General features: G+C 53.5%; 1 protein-coding gene across 2 annotated transcripts; it reads left to right on the forward strand.

Annotated features, from left to right (window-relative positions):
* The first annotated feature begins 4,534 nt into the window (after positions 1–4,534).
* On the forward strand, positions 4,535–10,226 carry TOR1B (torsin family 1 member B). Of its 2 annotated transcripts, none has more exons than XM_053908410.1 (5): positions 4,535–4,794; positions 5,407–5,672; positions 7,065–7,240; positions 7,817–7,944; positions 8,257–10,226. In XM_053908410.1, the coding sequence occupies exons 1-5, from the start codon at positions 4,596–4,598 to the stop codon at positions 8,496–8,498; spliced, it is 1,011 nt and encodes a 336-aa protein (XP_053764385.1). In that variant the 5' UTR covers positions 4,535–4,595; the 3' UTR covers positions 8,499–10,226. The 2 variants fall into 2 exon arrangements, with proteins under 2 accessions (XP_053764385.1, XP_019276359.1); XM_019420814.2 differs by having other exon boundaries at positions 8,333–8,450.
* Positions 10,227–10,809: the final 583 nt, after the last annotated feature.

Genomic DNA, 10,809 nt, shown 5'->3' on the forward strand with positions numbered 1-10,809 from the left:
TTTAAGTAATCTAAGATTTTGAAAATTTTTTTGTTGTCGTTAATTTTGTGACCTTCTGAAGGTTGCAGAAGGTAGTAAGTGATAGAGTCAAAATTTGAACAGATATCAGTCTTCAGACCAGTAGCTCACTAGCACCCTCTAGTGCTTTCCTCCCCAGGTCTTCCCAGCCTTCCAGTTTCCTAGTCAATCAGGCCTCTCCTTAAGGTCAAACCCAAGGCTTCCTGGGAAACAGGTGTGGTTGGGGGTGGGGAGTGGGGTGCTGTCTCTGGTCCTGAAAATCTCAACCAGCCGCGACACCAGAGGGCTGAGCCCTGTCTGCACCAGAATCACCCTTCCAAGACTTTTCTCGTTGCTCTTTGCATTTATGACAGCCTCGAGGAGTCAAGCTGGTGGCTTTGAGTGTTTTTGATCAACAATGTAAACATTGTAAGCAATGCTCCAACAGAGCGATGATAGAAAGAGTAAAGAGAATGGTGCAGAATGAGGGCCAGGGGATTGGGTGGAGGGTGAGGAAGGCACCAGGCTTCCAGTGACAGTGACACAAGACAGCAGCCCCCACAGCCTTGGACAATTTATGAAAACCCAACATACAGCCTTAAGATAGAATGTGGATCTAAATACCCAGAAGCACTCCCCTTTGTAAGATTTGTAACAGAAATGAATATGAAAGGAATAGTATCGCAGCCAGTATCACAGCAATTAATAAAAAAGAAACATAGGCCTCCACTACCTTCCCTCTGATCTGACTTAAACAGTCCTCCTTTTCAATAGAAACAAAGTTTCTAGCTATGTCTTGCAGAATTCAGAGTACTGGGAGTTCCCATTCTAAGGCAATGTATCCTAAGATACTCTAAATGATAGTACATTTTTGCCAATTTGAAATATATAAATTGTTTTATTAAAATTTTTTAACATTCTTCGGGCGCCTGGGTGGTTCAGTCTGTTAGGCGCACGACTTCAGCTCGGGTCATGATCTCGCGGTCCATGAGTTCGAGCCTAGAGTGGGGCTTTGTGCTGATAGCTCAGAGCCTGGAGCCTGCTTCTGATTCTGTGTCTCCCTCTCTCTGCCCCTCCCCCGCTCATGCTCGCTCTCTCTCTCTCTCTCTCTCTCTGTCTCTCTCAAAAATAAATAAACATTAAAAAAATTTAACTTTCTTAAAAGAGCAGGAATGGAGTGCAAAGCAGTGTCAGGATCATTACACAGTTGGGGGACAACTGTTGGGGCTCAGCTATGTCCACTCCTGGGTTCCAATGTGTCTTGACCCCCCAGAGAGTTCTTTGGGAGGCGGCTTTGAGGCCCCTCCATGGATTCCAGTGGCCAACTGCACCATAAGGGACCAAAAGACAAACGAGGAAATACTCACTTTTTAGGGGAACAAAATGTCGGATATGTATAGAATAGTACCAATGGGGGGCTACTTTGGCACAGCATCCCTGCCCATGGTTAGTTGATCCAAGGTCGAGATACCTGACCCAGGTTGGGCCAATCAGATTCTCTCTTCCCGAGGACAGTGGCAGAGCATCGAGGCCCCAGAGCTCCTGCCACTGTGTCCTACACGCCCCACCCCTGGGATCCTCCCTCCTCTTCACGGATTTAAAATAGATAATTTATCCATTCACACACACTGCATTCAGTCTTTTGAGCCTTTCTGCCCAACAAGTGCAATTTCCACACTTTCACAAACCCACGTCAGTTTAGAAGAATTAAAGCTTGTGTGATTATGGATTTTACAGTATCACTGAGGGTCAGACGCAGCACAGACGGGACTGCTTTTTGTAAACAAAAGAAACCTTTTAGTTTAGATTTACAGAAAACCTGCAAAGCTAGTACAGAGCGTTTCCATAGAGCCCTCACCCAGTTTTCCCTGTTATTAGCAACTTAATGTTAAGGGTCCCACCCTCATGGCCCAGCCACCTCCCCAAAGACCCCTCCTCCTAATACCATCACATTCAGAATATACATTTAGGGGGGATGAGAACATTCCGTCCATAGCAGCATCCCTGGACCCCAGATCAGAGCCCACCTTCTTGGACAGTGTCGCAACCTTGAACATTAAACACATTTGTTGAGTTCCTACTGTGTATGCGGCACAGTCCCAAGAGCTGCGAGAAACAGAACACAAGAGTTAAGTTCCCTCCGGAAGCTCGCGGGCCAGTGGCAAAGTTGGACAACAGACAGGGACACAAACAGGGTGACAGGGAGAGTAGGTGACTGGGGGTAGAAGTGGAGTTACTTTAGATATGGCAGGTGGACTTCAAGCTGAGGCCTGAAAGTTCTCAGCCAGGAGAGACTCTGAAGCAAGATTCCAGGCAGAGAGAACCGGACAGTGGGGAGGCAGAAGGGGCTGTGGGTTTGGGAATAAAAGAGTATGGGGGAGGTGAAGGTCTGAGAGGAAGGCAGAGGCACATCACAGAGGGCTTCGAGGTCAGAATAAAAAGGATAGATTTTTTTTTTTTTTCTTAAGGATTTTTGGAAGCCATTGACAGGCTGAATCGGGAGTGAGATGATCCGGTTTGTTGGGAGAACACCACCTGTCTCTCGTGGGGAGTGTGAATCAGGGGCCACAAGTGCAGAGGCAGGGGACTGCCCAGAGGGCTACTGTGGTCATGCATGACAGAGGCTCGGACGGTGGGGGCGGGGGGGGGGGGGTGGCCGAAAAGATGGCGGCGACTGAAGAGCTTTGGACAGGTTTTAGAGACAGGGTCGGCAACCTCCTGATGGATTGGAAGTGGAGACTGGGGGGAAAAAAGAATCCAAGGCAACCACTAGCTTTGGGTCTAAGCAACTGGGGGACGGCGGGTCCGCTTCCTGAGACAGGGGCCGTGGGGGAGGGACATGTTGGAGAAAACAATCAAGGCTTCTGTTTGACTGTAGGGATGGGGAGATGCCCGGTGCATAGCCAAGTGGAGGTGTCCAGTGTGCAGCCAGATGCAGGGTCTTGGGGGAGAAAGTCAAGGCCTCCCACCCAGGGAGAGAGGATGGAGACAGAAGGGGTCTGGAACAGAGTCCCAGGGCAGTTCAGGATTGTAGAGTGGGGAGACAGGGAAGGTGTGGCAAGCGAGGGGCTGACGGTGGAGAAGAAGGAGGCCATCCGGCCGGGGAACCAAGCCCCAGATCCACGCAGAAGTCCTTTCTTAGCAGCTGCCAATCCAGAGGGAGGCACCAACTAGGCCTAGTAAAGGCAGAGTCCACCTGAAGGATGAAGAGTCAATGCCTATGGAGCAGGATAGGGTTTCGGGTAGGGGTCTTCACATGCCTTTTGCTCACCTATCTCCTCTGTGCATTTTTAGACGGACATTGAAACTTTTCATCGTAAGTTTAAATGGCTGCAAAAGACCCGATCTCCTGTCTATTGTACCAACATTTTAAGACAATATTGCTCCTTCGTTCTTCCAGCGTGCTCAGTGGGATCTTGCCCCGTCGCAATTTTGCTCGTCGTTCGGGTCAAAACGGAGCTAGGGAGGAAAGCCTTCCCCAGCCTGCAGATTGGGTGAGGTGCCCCCCTCTGTGCATCCCACCTCACGGCACTGACCTCAAGGTATGTAAAGCATCTGTTGCCCCTCCGTCTCCCCCACCTAGACCGAGAGCTCTGTGAGGACAGGGGCTCCGTCAGCCCGGATACCTGCTGCACCCCCAGCATATGGCACCGAATCTGACACGGCACCAGTGTTCATTAAATATTTGTTGATAGGTTGGCTGATGGGTAAACTCAACCAATTTCAGCCAAGTCTGGGCCAAGGTTACCTGGACCAACCTCCTCACTGAACCCAACAACCACAGTGATCTCTGTTCTGACCATGCTGCTCCTTGTGTAAAACCTTCCGTGGCTCCCTATGCCCCCCCCCCCCCCCCCAGACTAGAAGCCAGCCTCCTTACAGCCCTGGAGGTCTTCCCATGCCAGTCTCCACCTGGCTCTGCCCCCTCATTGTCACCAGCCTCCACCGTGTGAAACACTTCTCCAAACTGCAGTTTCTGTTCCTCTGGGTGAAGGTTCCACTCCTCACTTGTTGCGGGGCTAACTCCTTTCGTTCTCCGTTTAGACGGAAGCTTTCCCTGCTCCACGGCCCTTGTGTTTCTCCCACCGCCCAGTACGGGCTCTTGCCCAATAGCCTGGACACCGGAGAGGGCCAGAGCCAACTCCCTCTCCTTCACTGTTGTCTTCCCAGCAGCCAGCAAAGGGCCTGCCTTGTCGCATGCTGAACGACCGGACGGGTTTCTGGTTTGATTGTGCGCCTCGGTCTTGGTGCCTCCCGGCCCGGGCCTGGACCTCCGGGGCGCAGAGCAGCTGTTTCAGGAAGGCAGGTGGTGGGCCGACATGGGAGACGCTCATGACAGCTCCAGGGGAAGGGATGACAAAGCCAAGGGTGGGGGCTGGAAACGAGAAGAAGCAGGCGAGGGGGTCGCGAGAGGCCAGCCCCGGGACGCCTCTCGCGCCACGCACAAAGATGGCGACACAGATTCCCCAGTCCCCGCCAATATGGCCGTCCCGAGGGAGAGGCGGGCCTGCGGGGCGGAAGTGACGCAGCCGGAAGTCCGGCCGCGGCTTCGCGGCCTGGGAGCGCGGTGCAGAGGTTGGCGGACTGTGAGCGGGGCGATGCCGCGGGCGGCGGGGCTCGGCCGTGCAGCGGCGCTGGGGCCGCTGCTGGCGGCTCACGTGGTGGCGGCGATCGAGCCCATCAGCGTGGGCATCGCCCTCGGGGCCGCGTCCGCCCTCACCGGCTACCTGTCCTACACGGACCTGTACTGCCGCTTCGCCGAGTGCTGCCGCGAGGAGCAGCGGCTCAACGCGTCCGGTAGGGCGGGTCCGCCCGCGAGGGGCGCGGCGCTCACCCTGAGCTGGGGCGGGAGGGAGGACGGACGGGGCCTCGGTCCGGACTCCCGCCCTGCAAGCCGTGCCTGCTGAGACAGTCTGCAGACCGTGGGGGCTCTGCCTAAGTTCCTTCTTAAATGCCTCGGATTCCCTGGGAGTACAGAAAGAAGCTGGAAGCAGCGTGCTCAGCCCTTTGCCCCATTAAGTAGTTTTCAGATGTGCAGCGTGTGCAGCGGCTGCCCAGAAAGCCCACGTTTGGCCCCGGGTTTTCTTACACTTCAGCAGGGGTAGCTGGGGAATAGCACGCAGCGCAGTCCAGAGAGGGCTAATCCTTGGACGAACGAACACGTTCAGCTTCCTTATCAGACGCTGGAGTGTTAAGCAGGACATCCATCTAGCGCATTTCCTTGGAAGTGGCATCGTGTGGCTCTGCAACCCGAGGCTGTGCTCCGGGCCAGCCCTGGGGTTTGGCAGACACCCTGCCGGACCGCTTGCTAATAGGTGCCTCTCGCTTTGGCCAGCTGGGGAAAGCGCTGCTTTTCTGGTGCCTGTTTAATGTATATTTTTCTCTCTGTTCTCCGGCTGGCTCCTGCAGCCCTCAAGCTGGAATTAGAGGAGAAGCTGTTTGGGCAGCATCTGGCCACAGAGGTGATTCTCAAGGCGCTGACTGGCTTCAAGAACAATAAAAACCCCAAGAAACCGCTGACTCTGTCCTTACACGGCTGGGCTGGCACGGGCAAGAATTTTGTCAGCCAAATTGTGGCTGAAAATCTTCACTCGAAAGGCCTGAAGAGTAACTTTGTCCACCTGTTTGTCTCGACTCTGCACTTCCCTCACGAGCAGCACATAAAACTGTACCAGGCAAGAGAATCCCGTTACCCTGTCCACCGGCCACTCTGGTCGGGGCGACCTTCACTAACTCTGGCCTCTGCTGCCTCTCTTGGCTTTGGAGTAGCCCGGGGTCCCGCTGAGTTAAGGCACCCTCGCCCACGGTAACCCTTTGCTGTTGGCTGAGCTCTCCCACCACTTCTTTTCCTCGTTTGGTTCCAAAATAATACAGTGGGACAGGTGACGTTTATTTACATTAAAAGGTGGAGCCAAGAGAGGCCAGGGGACCTGCTCCTTACAGTCTTTCTGGCCTTGTGGCAAATCACACGCTTGAACCCAGCTCTCCAAACTCCCACTAGCCACGTTCTGCAGTGACCCAGCGTGTTCGGCATTCCCGTCCCAGCCCTTGGTGGAGCGGAGCAGGTCTCAGACGATGTGTTTGGACACAGCTTCATTTAAGTCTCCCCTGTGATGCAGCATGTGCATTGAGTGCTCTGTGTTTAGCGCTGTAGACTGGAGGGTTCCCTGCCCCAGCTTCTGTTCCCTTTGTGCCTCCCATCCAAATCCTTGGTGTTGCTTTTCTTTCTTCACACGAAAGCTGCGAAGAACTGAATCCTAAGAGATAACTTTTTCTTTTGAGATACTCTTCCTGCATTTAATTCATAAGTTGTCTGGCAGGGTTCTCATTTAAATCAGTGTCGTCCTTGTAAAGGTTAATCGTCTTACTGTTAGGTGGGGGCCTACAGAGGAAACAGAAACTGATCGGGACAAGGAATTGAAAGTGGGTGTTCGTGAGACAGGGAAGCTTGCCAAAAAGAAAGAATAAGAAGGGATTTCCGTTTTCCAAATCCTTGGATAAAGAGTTGTATCTCTAGGAATCCAGTGATGGGGTGAGGGTGCCTCTGGAGCCTTTCGTGTCTGGGGGTTGAGGGCTTGTTGCTTGGGTATCTTTTGTTTCAGGAACACGTGCTTTCTGGGGAGCGCCACTGCCTTCGTTCGCCGCGTCGGTACGAGGCATTGGTTTGGGGCGCTGTGCCAACCTCAGTGCAGTTTCTTGTTCCCCAGTATGTCTGGTGAAATTAACTTGAGGTTTCAGTTCGCAGTGAGTGGAAATGATGGGTTAACAGCGAACTGATGACTCTTCATGCCTTTGGCCCCCCTTGTACCTTTAGAAAGTCCTCTCCGGCACGTCATTTGAGTTAGGAAAAGAAAAACGGCTTGACACCCTAGCACCTATCTGCCAGGTTCGACTTTTTATAGACAAAGTTGTGGAAAAGCTGTCGGTTGGGAGGCAGTTTCCAAGAGCTCTTTGTCGAATCCCAGAGAGCTCTGATTTTTCATCGTTCGGAGCCTGAGGAACAGGGTCGCACGTGTGCCTCTCCAGGCACATCCTCTGAGCTTCTGTTTCTTTTATGGCTGGTCCAGGACCAGTTACAGGGATGGATCCGGGGTAACGTGAGTGCGTGTGCCAGCTCCGTGTTCATATTTGACGAGATGGACAAATTGCACCCCGGGGTCATCGACGCGATCAAGCCGTTTCTAGACTACTACGAGCAGGTTGATGGCGTGTCTTACCGGAAGGCCATTTTCATGTTTCTCAGGTGAGCGGGAGGGGATTTCTCGGGGCCCCCGCAAGCCGTTCTTTCTCCTAGTGCTAGAAGGAGGCCCCGGCAACCATCGGGATTCTGTTGCCGAGGGACAGAGGTGCCTGGCAAAAGTGAATTGGTGACTTCTGTTACTTTGGGGTTGCTACTCTCAGCATGGCAGCTGCGGGTGGGAGAAAAATGAATGAAATTATTGCTGATAACAGGCAATTTCATTACCTGCACGTGTCTCTGAGGGTAAAAAGTCAGCACAGGGGGGTGGGGGTGGGGCGGCGCCTGGGTGGCTCAGTCGGTTGAGCATCCGAGTTCGGCTCAGGTCATGGTCACAGGGTTTGTGGGCCCGCGCCCCGCATCGGGCTCTGTGCTGACAGCTCAGAGCCTGGAGCCCGCTTCGGATTCTGGGTCTCCCTCGCTCTCTCTGCCCCTCCCTCGCTTGTTCTCCGTCTCTCTCTGTCTCAAGTAAAAAACTTAAAAAAAAAACAAAAAAAAACGTTTAAGCCTCAGAGCATACATGTTGCTTGATTTAGACCCAGAATCTTAACGTGTGATTTTACTCTGCTTTGGCACGTGCAGCAATGCCGGTGGGGACCTCATAACTAAGACCGCCCTTGACTTCTGGCGGGCAGGAAGAAAGAGGGAGGACATCCAGCTGAAGGACCTGGAACCCGTGCTGTCCGTCGGAGTCTTCAACAATAAACACAGTGAGTCCCCCAGGCTCCCCGTGACCCTGCCAGCACAGCCTCCTCTTTCTTCAAGCCTTCCACGAAGCCACCGAATCCGTGAAGTAGGGACTTTTCCTTGGGGCCTCCTGTAATAGAAGCCAGTTAGCAGGGGGTGGCCGACCGGTGCCTCTGTCAGGCTTGTCCCACCTTGATGAAAAGAGAATCTCGACGGGTAAAGACACGAGGGACGTACCGCGGGTCGGGATAACCACATGGGCCCCGTAGGAGCAGTGAGCTGGGCCAGGTGACAGTGACGGAGACGGGGGGGCCCAGCTGTGTCTTGCTTTGCAGGTGGCCTGTGGCGCAGCGGGCTGATAGACAGAAACCTCATCGACTACTTTATCCCCTTCCTCCCCCTGGAGTACAGACACGTGAAGATGTGTGTCCGAGCCGAGATGAGGGCCCGCGGGTCCGCCGTAGATGAGGACATTGTCACCAGGGTGGCAGAGGAAATGACGTTTTTCCCCAAAGGCGAGAAAATCTACTCAGACAAGGGCTGTAAGACTGTGCAGTCACGGTTGGATTTTCACTGACCTCTCATCCACGCGGGGGAAGAGGCCCCCCCGGGAGCTCAGCAAGCGAGGGCCTTGCCCTTCCAGAAGCACTTTGAAGACTCCTTCGGGGTTTGCACATTTGCACCTGTGGATTTTAGGGATCTAGAAGTTTCTAAGAGCTGAGTTTTGAAAAGACGCCGATCTGGCGAGCGCGCCTGTCAGTTTGGACCAGACGGCAGTCCATCTGTCAACTGCGGTGGAAGGTGAACTTTTAAAATCCCTCCCCTCACTTACTGACCTTGACGGAAGTGCCTTGCAAACAGCTGTGTGCGTGAGACCTCCCCTTCCCCCCCCTCCCCCCCTGCCCCCCACCCCCCACCCCCAGCACCTGCTCCAGGTGCTCTAGAAGCTGCTGCTCTAACTCAAGGAGTCCCAGGGCCCCTGCGCAATTCGGGGAGCTTTTGGTTTGCACCTGCTAAGAACCTGCTCTGTTCCTTTGCACAGAGAGTGTCCACTGGCTTGAAGTATTTTCAGTTAAAGTCGGTGGCACCCTCAGGCACAGGGTCCGGTGGTGATGTGGGCCTGCACACCGAGCCTTCTCAGCCAGGTGACCGGCCTGCCTGCGGTGCGGGGTCTCCGTCCGAGGCCTCTCCGGCAGACCGGGACAGGTGGCCTCTCAGGCTCCTGGAATTCCTTTGCCGTCATTTGGTATCGACCCCACCTTCCCTGTACCCCCTTCTCCTGAACTAGATTTGTCCCCAACCATATGTCATCACTAGGGTGAGATCAGAACGAGACCGTGAGTTGTGAATTTGAGTCCTTGGTTGCCGTGGTGAAACGTCTGTCTGTTACAACGTACGCGTGGGCCAATCTGTCACTTTACTCCAGAGAACCATTTGGAATCCGTGGGACGTGCTCGGGCTCCGTGGACGACACGGGCCACTGAGTGGTCAGCTTGCAGGCCCTGCGTTGCCAAAGAAGCCTTAGGTATCGCACACCAGAAACGCTAGGGTTTTCGAAGATATGTATATTTTTTATAATGTTTTTACTCGCGAATCTTAGATGATAGAAAAACGTATAGGACATAGCTCATTTTAAAGCATGGGAAAGCACACGAGATGGAATAATTGTCTATTCCTTGATCAGAAACTCTTAGCAAAAACAGTGGCGTTTTTGTTACGAGGTGCGTGGTCAGACGTGGTCACGGATGCAGATCAAACAAGGTCAATGTAAAGCGGCTGGTCCTGGGTGTCATCTGAGGACACCCTACATGGCAGCACCAGGCTGGGCTGCCCTGGCCGCCGGGAAATAAGGCGGATGCCAGCCGGTGTGAATCGTGCGTGTCATAACTGCAGTGCACCCGCAGACACGCGATAAGAACGACGTGCAGCGAATTTATGTGTACAATTTAGAACGAATGTCTTCGTGACCCCGGAGGGCCTTCTGGAGGGTCACGTTTAGCCTTTTAAAAAATGCCAAGTTAAGGCTTCACATTTTGAGTACGTGTTCTCGAACTGGAGCCCAGTGACATCTCTTTCCTAGCCCCGCAAGCGTCTGGCCAGGCACAGACGGAGATTTTCCCTGTTGACAGTGACACAACTCCCTGGACACGTGTGGGCCACCTTTGGACTGCGGTTCCTGATTTGTCACCTGAAGAGGGAGGCCACGGTTGACCACAGCCCAGCCTCCCTCACCCTGTGTAGGATGCAGACGAGGACTTGAATTGACCTACTGAAGAGAAAATAAAGACTAAATTTTATCGTGTGACGTGTTATTTGCAGACTTTTTTTTCCCCTAGTTTCTTTGGGAACCCTGAGAAGTTGGGGCCTGGGAGAAAGGCTGTCGGGCGACTCGGGTGTCTCAGCACACCCTGGACATGCCGGAGGGTAGTCTTTGCATCAGACAGAATTTACCTTAAAGGCTGGTATCTCCAAACAGAGACACTTACGTGGGGTTCGGTGACGGGTTATACGCCCTAGTTCCACGGGTGAAAATGCCAAGAACAGCTGGACTTATTCCTAGCAAATATTTTCTCCTGAAATTAACATAGGAAGGAAATTGAGGGGTAGGGGGGGGACGTGACTCCGTGCTGACACTCTGAACTCGAACCAGGCCGGGCTCAGATCAGTAAACCAGAACTGGTAAACAGCGAAACCCCAGTTAAGCTAACCAGGGTCTGCTCGATCGCACTGCACCTGGCCTCCTGTCTGTCAGTGAATCGTTAACGCCGATCCTCTTTCCAGGACTGAGGACGAGTCAGCGACTTTCTAGAAAGTTCAAACCCTCTTCGTCAACATCCCACCCAGTCCCGTCATCTCTCGGTTGAAGGTGGTCAAGTCCCGAGACTGGA

Source organism: Panthera pardus, unplaced genomic scaffold, assembly GCF_024362965.1.
Source record: "Panthera pardus isolate Hobbes unplaced genomic scaffold, ASM2436296v1 HiC_scaffold_20, whole genome shotgun sequence".
NCBI lineage: Eukaryota > Metazoa > Chordata > Mammalia > Carnivora > Felidae > Panthera > Panthera pardus.